The 19,176-nt window shown below is 39.4% G+C and overlaps 1 protein-coding gene across 1 annotated transcript in view; it reads right to left on the minus strand.

Moving 5' to 3' along the window:
• LOC107678550 (neuroblast differentiation-associated protein AHNAK-like) overlaps window positions 1-19,176 on the minus strand; it is a 23,861-nt gene continuing 4,685 nt past the window's right edge. Inside the window, exons 2-7 of the mRNA XM_016473851.1 lie at window positions 12,682-12,731; window positions 12,467-12,565; window positions 12,210-12,320; window positions 11,952-12,102; window positions 11,666-11,832; window positions 1-11,561 (exon numbers count right to left, since the gene is read on the minus strand). Of these exons, the coding sequence (XP_016329337.1) occupies window positions 693-11,561; window positions 11,666-11,832; window positions 11,952-12,102; window positions 12,210-12,320; window positions 12,467-12,565; window positions 12,682-12,731 (11,447 nt within the window). The 3' untranslated portion in view covers window positions 1-692. The remainder of the gene's footprint in view (window positions 11,562-11,665; window positions 11,833-11,951; window positions 12,103-12,209; window positions 12,321-12,466; window positions 12,566-12,681; window positions 12,732-19,176) is intronic.

Genomic DNA, 19,176 nt, shown 5'->3' on the forward strand with positions numbered 1-19,176 from the left:
CACTTTTTATTTATTTTGCAGCGACCAATTAAAGTGTTTCTCTTACAACATTAAATGGATTACTTTGACTATATATGTTAAAAGAAAAGTCATTGCTTATTAAGAAAATGATTTGTATTTGAAAATATGCATTGGGTATTTTGCAAGTCCATAGATTCCATCATACCATAGGTGCAAATGCTTTGGGGTGAATAAAACATATTTACACAATGTTTTCATTCTTTCTCAAGGCTGCAGAAACAAAGAATTATAATTGCAATTACATCGTTTTCACAAAATAACCTTAAAGAAACAAATGCCTCAATATGTTATACTGCCACATCAACTTTGTAATTCATTTTATGTGAATATATCTGTTTAAATGGTGATTGCTTGATCGCCAAGTCTGCACTATAAACAATATTCCCAAGATGACAGATTTACAATAAAGCACACTGACAACCCACACATAAATTATAATATTTTTTTTTCTATTATTCCATGTACATACATAATTTGTCCAGTGGATATAGTTTTTTAAAGTCTTTTAAGCATAAAATCTCTGTTAGCTAAACAATACTCTGTGATGTGTTCATAAGTATCAGCGCTCTTTTGCATAATAGTGTTACAATTCAGCTGGCTTATATGACAGTATAATAGAACAATGAAACATACGTTCAAAAGCATAAAATCAACTCAGCCATATCTCATGTTCATTTCCCCCCATTCTCATCGGTAGAGGAATCCATATGTCTTAGAGATGTTTCAGAGCTCACTATTGTGACCTCTTCAATTGTTGCTGCACTGTCCAAAAAACTCATTTTTTCAGTGTGTACCGTGTCTCTCAGCCTGCGAATCGAAGAAGCCGTCTCATCAGAAATGGGTTCTGCAGAGTCTCCTTCAAATACACGTGTTCTCTGTGTCACAAGTATTGTCTCTTTGTCATCATGTAAAGTTTCTTTCACAACATGCCTTTCCACCAATGTGTGCGTCCCACTTTGTACTCTGGTTTCCTCCACTGTCAACACTGAATCTGAGCCTAGTGTTACTTGTAAAGGCGAGGTGTGAATTCCATGCACATCTAAATTAGTAAGGATTGAGGCTTGCTGTGTTTCTGGTATAGCTTGTATGTTCGATGTGATGACATGAATTTCCCCTGACATCTGTTTCAGAGTGTCCACTGAGGCTGAGGACATATCCAATAAGAAAGGGATGTTGACTTTCTCTGGCTGGTGAGGCTCCACTGATATCAGTTCACATCTGGCTGTGGAAGTCACAACATCATTTTGTACATCACTGACCCCAACGGTGGCAGTGGGTTCAGCATATTTCACTTTAACCTTTGTAGGTGAAGTCTGTGACAGGCCAGTCTGCTCAGTGGTTACTGTAGAACTTATATCTGCAAAAGCGTCAGATGACTTTAGTGACGGTGTCGGGCTGATGTTTTCCTCCACAGCCTCACTGAGTGAAATCTTCTCAGGTTCCTCGTGTGCCTTGCTTGATTCTTTCTCAACATCATCAAGCTTCTCAGCCTCTTCAGGCGGTTGGATTATTTCTTTCCCATCTGTTTTTGATGTTTTGGTTGGAGAAGAAAATAAGAACTTGAACCAGCCCCCTTTCTCTGTTTTTGCTTGTTCTTTGCTAACAGTTGCTTTCTGATCTGCTGAAGCCTCCAAATGCTTTTCACTTTCTTCAATCTTAGCATCAACCAACGTATCGCTTTCATCTGAAGACTGGCTGAATCCTAATTTTGGAAATTTAAATTTAAACTTTGATTTCTCCTGAGCTCCTTTGTCCTTATATTCTGCTGTTTCCTCAACTTTTGCTTCAGCCTCCTGATCTTGCTTAACAGATGGTGTGTCCTTTTGTGCTTCCATTTCCTCTGTTGTTGGAACATTAAATTCAACCTCAAAGCCCCTGAGAACATCCTCAAGTGTAGGCATTGTAAATTTAGGTGATTTTCCAGGCCCTTGTGTATCATCTTTGGTTTCTGTTTTAGCATCTGGAGCACTCGCTTTGGTAGTTGTGTCGTCTTCTCCTTCCTGAGATTTTGTTCTTGAAATGCTGATCTTTGGCATTTTTATTGTAGGAAACTTGAATTTACTTGGGGAGCCTTTGTCCCCATCCAGTTTTTTAGCAGCAGTGTCTGGAAGCTGTTCAGTGGTTTCTTTAATTTCACCCTCTCTTTGTATTTCTTTAGACATTTGTACAGGCTTGTCTTCAATATTTAGGTCAGTGTTAGCATCTGGTACATCTACTTCTGCTACTTTTACTTTTGCATCAGATGTTTTTTGAGTTGAAATTCCAAACTTTGGCATTTTAAAAGTAGGCAATTTGAATTTACTTGGAGAACCTGAAACAACTGTATCTTCTTTCAACTCAGTCTCTACCTCTTTTTTTTCAAGACTGGAACTTTCCTCTAGAGCCATGTCTACTTTTGGGAGACTTGCATCTTCTGCTTGCATCTTGATTTCTGGTTCAGTGAACCCAATTTCAGGTGTTTCTGTCTTTACCTCTTTTGCAGTTACTGTCACCTCAGGACCTTTTACTTTGGGCAATGAAATTCCAAATTTTGGAAGTTTAAATTTAATTTCCTGTCCCTCTTGATTAAGCTCTTTTTCTTTTATATTAATATCAATAGATGCGGTTTCAGTCTCTGCAGTTTTGCCTTTGATGTCACCTGATGGATCCAACTTTGATGTCTCTATCTCATAATCCACAGAACTAACTTTAATTTCTTTGGTTTCAGAATCAGCCTTTGCTGCATCACTAGGGACCTTTGGAGCGGAGAGTCCAAATTTGGGTAATTTTATTGTTGGGAGTTTGAATTTTGTTGGCGAGCCAAATTGTGGACCTGTTATTTCAGTTTTGCCCTCTCTTTCACTTTCTTCTATTTCTGTATTGCCCCCTGGCAAGGATATATCTGCTGTCGTTTCAGTGGCTTGAATATCTTGGGACTTGCCATCTGATTTTGAAAATACAATATTTGGAAATCCAAAACTTGGTTTCTTCATTTTTAGTCCCTTAGAACTCAAATCAGTTAAACCTGCTGGTTCCTCAACCTCAACATCTTTTTCTGTACCAGCTTTTTTTATGTCAGTTTTAGAAACCTCTGCTTTTGAAACACTTATGTCAATTTCTGGACTTTTCGATGCTTGTAGAGAAATTCCAAACTGTGGTAGTTTGATTTTACTTTCTTCTACTTCAAGTTCAGCACCTTTAGCCTCCACATCCACTTCCACTGATCCTTTGGGTAATATTAGCTCTTTCTTGTTTATAGATAGTGCATCCCCTGACATTTTCACTTTTGTTTCAGTCAGAGCTTTCTTAAGCCCTTGGTCACTGTCTGGACCTTTAATTGTTGGAAGAGCAATCCCAAATTTTGGAAGCTTAAATTTGCCCTCTTGTTGCTTTTTATCATCTCCCTTAATGTTTATCTCAACGGAGGGATCTTCTACTGTTGGCCCTTTCATTTCAACACTTGACACTTCTCCTGACATGTTAAACTTCTTATTGGGAAGGCTTACTTCAGGAACTTTGATGTCCACATGTGCCGTAGGTATATCAACCGTATCCTTCGATGCTTTGGTTCCAAATTTTGGGAAACTGATTGTTGGAAGTTTAAATCTTGTTGGAGAGCCAAAAGTGTCCTCCTTCAAATAAAGATCTTGTTCTGGTAATTTAATGTCTGCAGATTGCTTTGAAACATCAACATTTCCCACTGATGTGCCCATGTCAGCTTTGGGTAGACTCACATCAACTTCAGGAGCCTTAAGGTCTGGTTTTGAAAATCCCAATTTGGGAAGTTTCACTTTCAGCCCTTTGGAGTCAACTTCATCTTTATCTGTTTTCCCCTCAATGGTCACATTTTGAATTTCAACACCAGGCTGTTGTACATTTACATTTTCTTTACATAGCAGGCCAGTCTCTATGTTTATTTCTTTACCCTCTATCTCTATCTCCTTTACTTTTGGCATGCCAATTACAAATTTTGGCAGTTTGAACTTACTCCCCGTGCCATCATCATCAATCTCCTTGACCTTAATATCCACATCAGCAGATGGCCCTTTAATATCTATGTTTGTTTCAGTGTCAGTGGTTTGTACCTCTCCTTTTTCTGGGAAACTGATTTCAGGTTCTTTGATATCTACTTCAGCTGCTGGAATATCAGCTGTAGCTTTTGGATATTTGAGTCCAAACTTTGGAAGGTTGATTGAGGGCAGCTTAAATTTTGTCTGAGTTGTTGTATCTCCTTGTTTTTTCACTTCATCTGTGATGGTGATTTCTGCATCTTTGTCTTCAACAGGTATGTTGCCCTCTTGCATAGACATATCTGCCTTTGGTTGAATGGCATCAACATCTTGCCCCTTAATATCTGTCTTTGAAAACCCAAATTTTGGTAGTGAAAAGCTTGGCTTCTTCAGTTTCACATCATGCCCTTTCAAGTCAACTTCAGACATATCTGCTTTGCCTTCAATGGATATGTCTTGAACGTCAACATCAGGTTGGGGTAGTATTACTTTTCCTTCTGCTAGATGAACATCAATTTCTCTTATTGTGGCATGTATATCAGTCTCTATTTCTTTTACATCTAATTCAGTTTTTTGTATTTGACCTGACAACTTGATGTCTGGTTCATGAACAGTAATTCCTATTCCTTTTATGTCCTTATCTGCTGATGGTAAACTTACTGTACCCTTTGAAGTTTTGACTCCAAATTTTGGCAGGTTAACTTCTGGCAGTTTAAATTCGGTTGGGGAACTAACAATCATTAGATCTTTCTGTTCAGCCTCTCCTCCTGGAAGTGTGACTTCTGCTGTTTGTTCTTTAACAGGTACATTGACCTCTGGTATGGATACTTCAGCCTTTGGTACACTGATATTAACTTCCGGAGTTGCTGTGTCTGGTTTAGAAAACCCAAACTTGGGGAATGAAAAGCTCGATCTCTTCACTTTTACTTGCAGTCCTTTGGAATCAACCTCAGGCATGTCTGCACTCCCTTCAACTTTAGCTTCACTTTTGGGTGTCTGTACTTCTAATTTCACATCAGGTTTAGAAATGTCTGTTTTTATATTTGTTCCCTCTAGCTCTGAATCTGCCACATTAATGTCTAATGCTACTTTTTGTGATTTAACACCAAATTTCGGGAGGCTTATTGACGGGAGTTTAAACTTTGTTGGAGATCCAAAAATTGTTGAACCTTTTTGGTCAGACTCCATCTTTGACACTTTAATATCCACATTTGCTTCTTCTAGGTCCATACTGCCTTCTGGTATGGGGATATCAGTTTTTTGAATACTTACATCAACTTCAGGGGCTTTTACTTCTGGTTTTGAAAACCCAAATTCAGGTGATGGCTTTATCTGCACATCTAGAAATTTAGAATCTTGTTCTGGTGGCTGAACCATCCCCTCAGTTGTTATCTCTGGCTTTGTTATATGAATTTGTTTTACTTCAGTTATATCATCTGTCTTGGATGTACTTAAATCAAACCCTTTTACTTTAGGAAGGCCAATACCGAACTTTGGCATCTTAAACTTTCCTCCCTGTCCTCCAAGTTCAGCATCTTCAACATTTAAGTCAACACTTACAGATTGACCCTCTGTGGCTAGATGAGGTCTCTTTATATCTACTGATGGGGCTTCACCTGATATTTTTATTTGTGTATCTGGACCAGTCACTTCAGGTCCTTTAACAGCTATATCTACAACTGGCATAGTTTTCTCTTCCTTCGTAGCTTGTCCTCCAATCTTTGGGATGTTGATTGAGGGGAGTTGAAATTTTGCTGTGGCACCGAGAGCTGTTGTATCTTTTTGATCATCCTCAACATTTGACACTGTGATATTCAAAATTTGTTCTTTTATTTTCAGATCACTTTCTGGTTTAGAGGTATCAACTTGTGCAAGACTGACATCAATCTCTGGGGCCTTGATATCTGGTTTAGAAAATCCAAATTTAGGAAGTGAAAAGCCTGTTTTTTTCATTTTCATACCTGTGTCTTTTAAACCAACTTCTTGATCAATTTTGCTTTCTAGTGTGGCTTGTGATACTTCCCCAAGTTTTGCCTCTGGTAAAGAAATATAGCCTTCTGCCTTTGATATTCTGGCCTCTGTAAGTGACAGGGTATATTGATCTCCACTATCTACCTTTGTCTGATCAGCACTGATTGAGGGTTTCTTCAACTCTTGACCGGGCACATTAGAGTCAATTTTGACGTCTGATGGTTCTACTGATGTGATTAAATCTTCAGTCTCCAAAGTAATTTCCTCACCCCTCAAATCCATTATTTCAGCTTTTACTTTGGAAGATGAACTTCTGAATTTCGGTAGTTTGAAAGTAGGAAGTTTGAATTTGATCTGTGACCCTCCCATGGTTGAATCATCTTTTAACATCTCTGTTGTCTGAATTTTCAAGTCAGACTCAAGATTCACATCCACTTCACCTACTGCCATAGATGTATCGCCCCTCTCAACATTAATCTCTGGAGCTTTAATGTCTTGTTCAGAAAATTCATGGTCTGAGCTTGGCATTTTTGGCATTTTCAATGTTACCTCCATTTCCACAGATGCTTCAGGTATGTCTGCTTTTCCTTCAGCACTTTCTTTGTCATGTTTCAGTGGAACCTCTGATTTTTCTGCATCTGTTCTTGATGCACCCTTTTTAAATTCTGGTCCCTTTAGCTTTTGAAATGAAAATTCAAATTTGGGCATCATAAATCTACTCCCTTGACTACTAGGATCAGTGTCTTTAGTTTTAATTTCAGCATCCACCGGTAGGGTTTCTAAAGTTGATTTAGATGGTTCTGTATCTTGTGTTCCTGTATCTTTATCCTGTGATGCTGCCTTTATTTCTGACTGTGCATCATCCTCAGATTTTGCAACAGACTCTTCCCCAGTCTTTGAAATGGAAATATCAAATTTAGGGAGAGAAATTGTTGGAAGCTTGAATTTAGATGGAGAACCAGAAGTACTTTTGTTTTTCAACTGGACTTCAACCTCTGGAGCAGGAAAAGTCATTTCAGTCTCTTTGATCACAGTGTCAGGCACAGATATTCCTTCTTTTTGAAGACTGGTGTCAGCATCAGGGATCTTAGTGTCAGATTTGTAAAAGCCAAATTTCGGAAAAGGTATTTTACGTTTTTTAAGTTTGAATTCACTCTCCTTTTCTTTAGCCTCCAGGATGACTTCATCTACTGAACCTGAAGGAAGGATGACTTCCGCCTCAAGATTACTGGCTTGCACTTTCAAACCTTCTATAGCTGTCTCTTGATCAAGACCATGGCCTACAAGGCTCATCTTAACCTCTGGTTTAGAAAATGCATAATCTGAAGACAATACCTTTTCTTTTTTCTTTTCAGAGTGTTCATCAATAGCCTTTTCCACCTCTGGGGTAGATACATCAACTTCAGGTTTGGAAACACTGAGAATAATATGTGGGGTTTTCATTTCAGGTAATGATGGCAACTCTGTAGGCAGCTCGGTTTCTAGTGCTTTAATTTCCATGGCAGGTTCATCTTTGGTGACTTCAGGCATTTGATTGTCAGAGACTGCATCTGTTGATTTTGGAAATGAGACACCAACTTTTGGGAATTTAATTGTAGGACGTTTAATTTTTGTTGGAGATCTTGGATCTTTCTCAGCCTGATCAGAATCTGCATTTGATTCTCTGGGGTCTATAGTTGATTTTTCTTTATCCACACTATCAGTTGGCTTGAGGGCTTTAACCTTTGGGAGGCTAATGCCAAATTTAGGCAGTGTAACGGTAACCTCTTGTTCTTTGAGCGTTGTTTCTTCAACCTTCATATCTACACTAACAAATTGACCTTCTGTAGTCTCAAAAGAATCCTTGATATCACCTGTTGGTGCATCATCTTTCAGTTGCATGCTTATTTGTGTTTCTGGAAGGCTTTCGTCAGGTTCTTCAGTATCTATATCTACAAATGGCATGTCTTTCACTACCTTAGATGATTTTCCACCAAACTTTGGTAAGCTGATAGAGGGAAACTTTACTGGTGTACCACCATTTGTTAGATCTTTATGTTCAGCTTCATCCTTTGAAATTGTAAAGTGCACACCAGGCTCTTTTATTTCCACAGAAACTTCTGGAATTGATAAATCAACCTGTGGAAGACTAACATCAATGCCTGCAGCTTTGATGTCTTGTTTTGAAAATGCAATAGCTGGAATTTCTTCAGCATCATGGCCAGTCAGGCTAGCATCAATATCTGGTTTAGAAAATGACATTTCTTCAGATGATTTTATTTCTTTTTTCTGAAAACCTTTGATTTCTGCCTTTCCTTCGGGCAGAGACAAGTCAACTTCAGGTTTGGATACACTGAGAGTCATTTCCATGCCTTTCTTGTCAGAGAGTGCTGTTGCTTCTACAGGTAGTTTAGCTTCGTCTGTGCTGACATCAGGCATTTGAATATCGCCCCCAGCATCAGTTGGCTTGGGAAATGAGACTCCAAATTTTGGAAATTTAATTGTGGGAAGTTTAAATTTTGTGAGATAATCTGTTGAATCCTTGAACTCAGCCTCTACATCTTTGGTCTTACTTTCAACATCTAGTTCTGTCCAATCAGCATCATGTAAAGAGCCCTGTGCGGCTGGGAGAGTTATGTCAGCATCAGATACTTTAGTATCTGATTTAGAGAATCCAAATTTTGGAAATGATATTTTCCTTTTCTTCATTTTAGACTCTGCTACTTTCATTTCAGCTTGTGGAAGTTCAGGTGGCTCCACTTCAGTTTTTCCACTAACCTTGATGATGGATTTTTCAGATTCATCTGGTAACAGGTCACCTTCTTCTGTCTTCTCTTTTGGCATTGAGATACCAAACTTGATCAGTCTAAATCCACTCTCCTCTTGAGCATCCTCAATGGCTTCAACAGCTTCAGGCTTTGAGAGCCCAGTTTCCTCCTGTTTTGATTTTCCCTCTGCCTTAGGGATTTTTATTTTTGGAACAGAAACATCTATGCTTGGCATTTTTAATTTAGTTTCTACACTATATGCTTTGGGATCAGTCTCAAATGTTCTCTTCTCAGAATCTAATACAACCTCTATTATGTCATTTTCTTGCACTGTAACATCCTCTTTTGTGATGACTTCAGCTGTTCCTTTCATAGATTTTCCTCCAATTTTGGGCATTTTTAATTTATGCAGTTTCTTTTTTTGTGGAGAGGAATCTGTGCCTTTGCTTTTGATTTCAGCCTTCAGTTCTCCTTCAGCATCTTGTTTTGAGGTTTCCTTAACTATAGCAGTGCAAACATCAAAATGGAGTATTTGATCATCCTCTATGTCATGTGCTTTTTTAGTTTCATGCTCAGGTGCACAGCTTTCACCTTTTTGAGATTTTTTAAATGTTGCTTCTTCAGAAGATTGTTTGATATTGTCTTCTGATATTTTTGCTTCAGTTGTCCTCTCCTTGATTGTGCCACTATCACTTTTAGGTGACGTGGCCTTTATTGGTAATTCAATCACAATACCTGGGAAGCGAATGTCAGGTGTCATGATTCCAAAACTTGGCATTGATACCTTTGATTTATTCGATTTCTTTTCATGCACATTTTTGTCAGCTTTGATATTTGTATCAGTATAGTCTTTCACAGCCTCGTCTTGAGTGTCTGTATCTTTGGCTATTATGATTTTTGTTGGTTGAACTGATTGTTCAATGGCTTCTATTCCAGGTATTTCAATGTCTTCACGCTTTGGAAGTTTGAATTTTACATCTGGAGATGTACTTATCTTATCATCCCTTGCTAACATTTTGCCAGTTTTGGGTTGGTGGTCAGCAAGTTTCATTTTTGATAGGTCTGTTTTGCTCTTGATTATAACCATTTCATCAAGATGCAATTGTTCAATTTTTGGTAATACGAAGGTTTGACCTTTTGTAGCAACAGGAGAAAGTCTCTGCTTTTCTTTATCCATCGTGTCAGGCAAATTAATGTTTATTTCTGTGCTCATGCTAGAAATTTTACAAGGGGATCCTTTAGGTGTCATGCCAGTCTTGTCTGACTTAATTTCCATGATTGTGATCTCTCTCTGTACAAGGACTCCAGTGATGTCTCTCTCAGGTAATTTGAAGGCAGGAAATTTTGATACTGCGTCCTTTACATCCTTAACATTAAACTCTTCTGCTTCCGCCTGAGCTTGCTTTTTTCCTGCTTTTGATATTTTTATTATCTTCTCAACTTTTTGTTCTTTAATTCTAGGAGGCTTAACCTTGGCTTTTGATCCTATGTCCTCCATGCCAGAAATCTCAATTTCCTCTCGTTTCAGGAGAGGCACTTTAGTTGGGTCTTTCTGTCTTACAGTTATTGATTCTTGGTGGTCGAATTCAGAGACATCCACTTTAGGCAGTTTAAAATTTGATTCAATGTCCGTGCTACCTCCAGTACTCTTCCTGCTTCTGTCCACATCCAGAGCATGTGATTTTGGCTGGGATATAACAGGAGTTGGAGTGATTGGTTTCTTTGTGTCTGTTGAGGGCATATCCTCTCTTTTTTGAATCTCACAAGTGAAAGTGTCTGATGTAAAATCTAGTTTGTTTACTGCATTCGAAAAATGACTCTTTGATGTGGCTATGTCTGCCAATGGTCCTCTGGTTCGAATCCCATAACTTTCTGTTTCTAGAATCTTTCTTTCTTTCTTTTCCTTGTCGCTGCCAATTCTTGGTGATTTGCTTATTGGTCCTACCTCTGGCATGTCAAGAGAAACATCAACTTTAGCTATGGTCATGTCTGTTTTTCCTGACTCTTGGGTCTTTTCTAATATCTCTTTATTTATTGGTTTGCTATTGGAATCCACTCGATGTCCAACTGGTTCCGTTTGTGATATTACATTAGGACTGTCCAAAATATTGTAGAATGTTGATGGATCCAAAGTTCTCATTCCACTTGTGGAGGATTTTAATTGGCTCTCTGTTTCTATTTCATATTTATCCTTTCCTGGAATGCTAACCCTCAGTTCTGATTTCTCTCTCCTTTCTTTGCCATCATCTCCAAGAGCGACTGTAATATCAGTAGTCTTTAATGTGGTGTACACACTGATGAGCTCAACCTTATGCAGTGATTCAGTCGCTGGCAAAGTGGGGAATGTATATTCATTTCCTGTTTTAGTTGAGTCAATATTTTCAGCTTCATTCAATATTTTAGGACTCTCTATCACATTAGTCATTGGCACTTGCTCTTCGACTATATTCATAATAATTTGGTTGTCCAAGACCTTCATATTGTCTGTTGCAAGCACCTCTTCATTTTCTTGGGTTTCTTCAACAGATTTGCTCCTGTGGCCTGCCATACGCTTCTTAGGTTTCACTTTATGCTTCTTTTTCTTGTCTTTTCCATCTGGGGATTTTAATGGAGACTTAAGAGGAGACTCTGTGTCACTTGTTGGCGGACTTATCTCTAATTTTCTCTGTTCCTCTGCTTCTGACGTGCTGTGAGATCTTTTAAAATTCGCCCTGCGACCTTTGCTAAAGGTAGGGAATTTGGGCCAAGAGATGCGATCATGTTGCTTTTTTGTCTTTCTTCGACCTCTCATCTCTGGTCCGCTACCTTCCTCTACTTGCTCAGCCTCCTCGCCCTGCAAACATTGATGAAGCAGATGCACAGTAAAGTCAATGAAACCTCAGAAGAAGCTTTGCAGTATTCTGTAATTAAGAATATAATGAACAGTATTATAATTACAATGGTTATATCTGGCCTCTCTGTCTCAGCATCTTCCTGGGTTCTTGGAGCTGGTTTGCGTTTTAGACAGAATGCCACTTTATATGGTTGAGCATGCTCAAGAATCTGGAGGGCGTCTTCATATGACACATTATCAAAGTATACTGTAGCACTAAGTATTTGATCACCTGAAAGGCCAGATGGAAGGGCACAAATGAGGACGCAAGTGAAAAGATGGAAGATTAACAAATTTAGCTGCATTCTAGCTTCAGAAATGTTCTGTAATGTGCTATAATAAAAACCTCACCTTCTTTCACACTTAAATGCTTTGAGGCAGGTGACTCTGGTTCTACTTCCTTGATGAAGATGCCATCCTTTCCTCCACTTACAACCAAACCCTCAGCACAGACTTCTTTTACAGTTTTCACTATTATTTCTGACTGATCAATTTGCATATCCTGAAACAGAATGCAAAGTAATTTAGAAATCGAGATCATGTTTTCCCAGTATTCACATTCCTAATCATCTGTATTCTTCATTAGAGAGAACTTTTGGTGTGTCAGACCTCTGTTTGATTCATCTTGGCAGAGGAACGCTTGTCAAACAGCGAGCCGAAACCAATCCTTTTGCTTTTTTTGGAACTCTTGGTGGGTGAGTCATAGAAATCACCTTCAACCTGGCAAAATAGCATGTGGTATATTATATAGATAATAGTTAGATGATCAAATACAACAACATTATACAGTTCTGAATACTAGGGTTATTATACTGTGCATAGTGTTAAATAGTTAAGATAAGAGTGTTTTCTAATGTAGCGCTCACCTGTTTTGCGTATTTCTCTGTGGTGGGGAATTCCTCAACAGGAGAGGAACCCTGAGGACGAGGTCTTTCCCCCTCTAAAACTTCAGGCTCCTCACATACCTATTATATTAAATACCAATTAAAGACTGTTTAAACAATGAATCAATTTAAATCAGAGAGACCTATAACACATGTATATATATTTGCTGAATGTGCTGTACTGGAGAGATACTCACTAAATCATCATCTGTGTCTTGTTCTGGTTCCTTCAACCTTCGCCCTTCTCCTGTTGTGATGAAAAAAACAGAATAAGCACTTAAAGGTCAAGCTCCTATATGTGGATACAGGTTTCACATCTGACTGGTAAGCAAAAAGTAAATTTCAGGTGCATTACGTTGTCTGTACATATGACCTAAATTTAAGAATCCATCCTAAATGCGTAAGCCTGTTATATAGTCATGCATGCAATCTATACTTTATTTATTTGCTGTTTTATAGTTTGCACTAATTGGAGAGTCAGTGAGGGATCTATTTTGCCAGACCAAAAGTATTTTATCTGTAAAGATGACAGATTCTAAGGCTACATTTCTGTGTGAAAGATTTCCTGGCAGATATTCCCACAGTATCCACACAGTCTGCTTCTGTTTCTTCCTGTAAAGTGAGGCACTCTATTGATCTGAAGGGGTTGGCTTACACTGCCTGCAATAAGACCAACATGGAAACATGGGCTTCAACGAATCCGAAAAAGAACAGTGAAAAAATCGTTACAAATATCTGCAGATGTGGTATAATTTGAAAAATACAAATAATATGTTTCAATTTGACGGCATGAAGAAATTATTCCCTTGCACAATTTTTCAAATAGTTGTATGAATTTAACAATATTTCTGTCAAAAGTGGCTGAATATAAGTAGCTCACAAAGACGAAGAGTACAACGAAATAGTCATTAATTCAATAATCCACAGGAGATGGGGTATAAACACAGGGAACAGATCCACTTTACACACTAGACAGGACAAAGAACTGAACAAAACAGGGAGCACTTATACAAGAACTAAATGAGGGAACTAATGAGATAATTGATTAACACCAGGGGAACTAAAAGACTAATCAAACACACAGGAAAACAAGGTCAAAGAGGAAACACAATGAGACAGACCATACATGTAACAATTATACAATAGACAGACCTGCTTAAATATTGCTGATACCAGCAGCAATAATACTTTAATGGCATCCTTTCTCCTGAGAAAGGCATACATTTCCAGTTTCCCAAAACAGAATGCACTTAAAATAAAAGGATTGTTTAGGTACATTTTTTATAAGCCTCACTCTGCCCTGGCCATTAACCTGCACTTTCCTTCAAGCACTTATCCAGGCATCAGGTCTAGATGGCATTGAAGCACACTGGAGATTTATGTACAGTATGTATGTCATGTCGCACATGAACAGTATTACACCAGCACCATCTTTTTCAGTTTCTAATGATCTGACACTAAACTTGCGAATGCACCAATGTATAGACAGTTGGGGAAAAGCAATGGAAAATGTGCATTATCCACAGTTAAGATTATAAGCAAAGTAAACAGACTTATTAAAGGGAGTAGAAAACTCTTCCCATATCTTTTGTTGATGTCAAAGGCTTTGAGAACAATCCAACTCAATGGTATTCTGGTGATTAATATGCCATTCATCAATCATTCTGTCATTATGCTGATGCCAGCATTGACATTTTCCATGACACACCTTTTTTAAAAAATTAAAAACAAAATTACGCAAGTTTTGTGTTGACCACAATTAGGCTGTTTAAACTCTGCTTTTAACCACAGGTAAAGCAATATTGAACTTGAAAGGGGTTTAGAACCACTTTTGCTGGGTGAATTTCAAACTCAGCACCTTGGGTTATGAAACCCTAATAACTGAATGGTACAGTGAGAAATAAATAAGCTCTACTGATAAGCAAGAGCAAGAAAAGCTGTTAATTAAACAGATCACATACTGTGTTCCTTCACACAGTGATGCTGACAAAACCAATAGTTTGAATAACCTGATGTAAACTGATGTGCATAGGAGAGATCAGTGATTGTAACACTTTGTTTCTGACTGAGATTAACTGAGGGTTTTGGTTTTAACATATACATGTATGATGAACAAGCAGAAGAATGACATAGGTGTGGTTTGATATGTTGTGGTGCAAATCAACAAGTTTCAACAAGGTGTCTTTTCTGGCTGCTATTGTAGCTAAACAGGCTTTAGATGGGTTTTTTTCAGTTGCTATAAAGCTTTATAATATCTGTCCAAAACCAACACAGTGAATGGAACAGGCCTAAACAACAGGCCTTACTTTCTTCAAGTTAATTTTTTTTCTTAAATGCTTTCAGGCTCCCCACCCCTGTCAGGTATAATGAGGCTGTTTGTTTGTTGGTATATGTAATAATTACTGAATAAAATGCATTAAATTCTTGAAAGACCATTGTCCATCATAAGTTATTTAAAATAAAATCAATAAACCAATTTGCAATCATCTCTGGGCTCCTATACTTCATATATTTCTATTAGGATTACAAATTAAATATGTGAGCTCTGCTGTAGGTGATGTAAAAACAGTTTTAGCTTGTGACTGAATATTCAGGAAACATACTATACTATGCACAACTTATTGCTTTTAAAACATGCTGTTTACTTCAGTATGCTACTGAAATATCTTGAAGTACAAACACTAAAAAGAATCCAAGTGGCAATATGAAAATAGCCTAGTTTAGCTGAATTATAACAAAATTAAATCTAAAAAAAATGCTTTGTATGTCCAACATGTTGCTGCATTTTAATTACAATGATGCAAAGTTCTTCGCCAGGTAAACATTAAAGGTTAACAATGGTAGGTTTGCACTTACCTGATCTGTGGTTTACTTGCAGAAATATATGTTTCACTGTTTTCCAGATAGTAATTTACCAAGTGCACAGCATGCATTGACAGGACTGTTTGTGGGTAGTTGTTAGTTTTTGTGGAGAAGATGAAGGGCCCTGCCCTTTCTGTAGACTTCTAAAGGTATGGCACAACCCTGTTTCAGGGCTGTGGTTCAAGCTCCTGCTAATGCTATTGTGCTGAAGAACAAACATCTGAATGTGTAACAATGCTTGCACACATTCACAAATGAATATAAAAGAGAGGGCTTGAGATTTTTAAGCAAAGGAATCGGGGCAAAGATTTTGTTGTAAGGGTGTTTATGTCCTTCTGTTCTCCAGTGAATTTTGCCTGTGTTTGTTTAGTTTAAATTTGAGTTGAAGGAAATAGTTATGACATTAGTGTACAGTGGGAAATAAATGCAGAAAGAAGACAAGATGCAGTTCAGAGCTTTTCATTGTGCTTTTTTACCAAAGTAAATAAACAATAAGACTTTAAAGAATAGATCAGTTTACTCAATACAAAGCAAGCTGTCAATCACATGATGTTTGTGCAGTATGTGTGTGTGCACATGGCTGACTGTGTGTTTAAATACCATTTCAAAGTCCAAGAACTACTTTTATGCCCACATAATTATCATTTGGCTTCATATTTGTTATAAAATCACCATGCAACCGATTTAGCAAGCGACAAACCACTAATAGAATGAAACCTGAATTATAAAAAAAAGCCTATTATATTTTTAAGCACAATCACTGATCCTTAACTGAGATGGACATGAGTGCAACTTGAATTGTCTGAGAAATTCAGTGTTAATACATTTGTAACGTAGTTACTCCCTAATCAAATTTTTGCTCACAGGGTGCTGGTCAAAAAGTGATAAAGTATTTAATGTATGTGACTATACTGTGACATAGTTTTACAGTATATAATTTGTATGACTAGGATAGGAAATACTGTAATACTACTTATAAAGTACAGAAAGTGCATGCACACATAGATTCTCTTAATTTTATGATGTTATGTAGGACTACAATAAAACTGAACTTAGTCTGAAGCTGCTTAGTCTGATTTTAATGCATGTTGTTATCATTATGACTAAAGTAACTAGTGTTCACTGAGTTAAATATGTGTGTCTCATTGTGGACAGAGTCAGGTATATTATAATAACATTCATTATTTCCAAGTGAACATGGGATTTTGCTTTATTTTTAATATATATATATATATATAAATATATATATTATTGGGGTGAGAGAGGAGAAGTGGGACAACAGCTTTTACAAGGAAGCTCTGCAAAGCAATATGAATATGAACTCGTGTCGGAGTCCGGACACTCACACTCCATGTTCTGTCTGTTGTGGGAGCATGCGGTCTCGAGTTTGCTCGGCCGTGCGCTCTTCTGTCCACGTGTGCTTTTCTTGTTGTCTTGTGGTGTTGCACGCAGCTCGTGCTTTCGGCTGCGTGCTTTCATGTCCTGTGCTGTGTAGCACGCAGCTTGGGTTTTGCTGGCTGCGTGCTGTCTTGTCTTTTGTGAACACGCGGCTTATGAGTTTTCTCATTAGTTTGTTCAAGCACATGGCTTGTGATTGTTTTGCTGGCCAAGTGCTTGTGTTTTTGTTTTGTGTGAGCACATAGCATTTGTCTTTGTTTCCTGTGTGCCATGTGCTCTCATGTCAATTGTCTTGACCCCACCCATCTTGTTACCTGATTACAGCCTCCACTCTCTCCAGCCCCCACTACCAGCGCATGCTCCAATTTAAGACCTTGAGCTCCCTCCGTCAACAGGGGACTGACGTGAGGGATTTTGCCCTGGAGTTCAGCGGTGCTGCAGAAGGGTTGGGGTTTAATGATGCGGACCTCAAGGACCTCTTTAATTATGCCCTTGATGAGCCCCTCAACTGGTGGAGGATGAGAGGGCTGGATCACCTGTCATTTGAGGGGTTCGTCAAGTGGCGGCCGACAACGCTTCAGCACACCTAGAGGCGGCCGAAGAGACTGCAGCACCTCACTCTCGTAAACGGAGGAGGGGGAGGAGGAAGAATGGGTCCGCCTTGCTGTCCCTAGATGCGGCTGAAGAGGCTGTAGCTCCCCTAGAGGTGGCCGATGAGGCTGCAGCGCCCGCAGTGGTGGCCGAAGAGGCTGCTGCGCCCCCAGAGGTGGCCGACGAAGTTGCAGTGACCCTCTCTCGGAAACGGAGGAGGAGGAAAAGGGCTTCCTCCATCCCACATGGCCCGGAGGCCGTCCAGGAGCCCGCTGCTGGCCCGGAGGCCGTCCCAGACTCTCCCAAGCTCCTTGCCCTGCCGGCACCGCCAAAGCCCCTTGCCCTGCCAGCTCCGCCCGGGCTCCCTAGCCTACTGGCTCCGCCCAAGCTCCTTGCCCTGCCGGCGCCGCCCAAGCACCTTGCCCTGAGGCCGGCTCCCTCCTTGTTACGGGCTCCACCCTTCCGGCCTGCCAAGCTCCCAGCTCCGCCTTGGCCCCCTGTCAGGACTCCAGAAGCGGGAGAGTCTGCTTGGTCTGTCCCTCCGGCCCCGCCCTGGCTGTCTGCTGGGGTTCCTGTTAAGCCGGAGCCACCCTAGTCTGTCCCTCCGGCTCCGCCCTGGTGGTCTGCCGGGGTTCTTGTTAAGCCGGAGCCTCGCTGGTTCATGGTTTCTCCTGTCTTGTGTTGTCTGTTGTTCTGTGTCAGTCTTGTGGTGTTATGTTTGTGCTAGCCTTGTGTTGTCATGTCATGTTCCTGTCTTGTTTTTGGTGTTCCTCGTTAGGGACGCCAGGTGGCGTCCCTTTTGAGGGGGGCTAGTGTCAGGGTTCTGTCACTTCGGTCTAGTGTAATTCATGGTTTTGTGACAGAGCCCTGACACTCCCGTCATGTCATTGTTTTCATGTAAGCGTGCGGCTTCGAGAGTGCTCGAGCCGTGCGCTCTCGTCTGCGTGTACTGTTTCATGTTGGAGCGTGGTGTTCGGATCCCGGCACTCAGGTCTTGAGTTTCGGTTTCGTTTCGGGGTCCGGACACTCGCGCTCCATGTTCTGTCTGTTGTGGTGCTGGCCATGTGCTTGTGTTTTTGTTTTGTGTGAGCACATAGCTTTTGTCTTTGTTTCCTATGTGCTCTCATGTCAATAGTCTTGACCCCACCCATCTTGTTACCTGATTATTGGTTAATTTGCCCCACATGTGTTCCCTCGTTACCCTCCTCATTTGCTCCCTATTTATTGTCCTTGTGTTTACAGTCCTGTGCCAGTTCATCGTCGAATGTTCCCTGTCGTGTGCCTTGTCCTGCCAGCCAGTCAAGTTGCCAGCTGTTTTTTCCCCTACGGGGTAGTTTTTGTTTGTTTTGTTTTGTTTCTGCCTTTAATAAAGCCCTTATCTTCCTGCAATATTGAGTCCTCGCTCCATCCTTCATCCCCAACCCTGACACTGAATACATGACATCATCAGCAAACTGAGCTACATTTTATTGACATCGTTTGTGAAGAATTTATGCTTGTGTGTGCATATGTTTCACCAAAATATGTCAGCAAAAGCTCTGAAATCACATTTATAGTACATAAGTTGTAAGGACTTGTAAAGTTATTTTGAACTTGAAAGAGATGGTCATTTTGAAATGTGATTGTGTGGAAATGAGCTGCATGAAATTTCTTGAAATATTCTCCTTTTATGCTTCACAGGAAAAATAACAGCATATGGGTTTGGAACAATATGAGGGTGAGTAAATAATGGATTTTTTTTTTTTTTTGGGTGAAGTATTCAGTATTATTATTACATATTTAGTATTAGATATTTATTCTATGAATTATTATTTTTTTAATGCTAAATGAATTAAGTCCAA

This window comes from Sinocyclocheilus anshuiensis, unplaced genomic scaffold (genome assembly GCF_001515605.1).
Source record: "Sinocyclocheilus anshuiensis isolate Anshui unplaced genomic scaffold, SAMN03320099.WGS_v1.1 scaffold536, whole genome shotgun sequence".
NCBI classification, from domain to species: Eukaryota; Metazoa; Chordata; class Actinopteri; order Cypriniformes; family Cyprinidae; genus Sinocyclocheilus; species Sinocyclocheilus anshuiensis.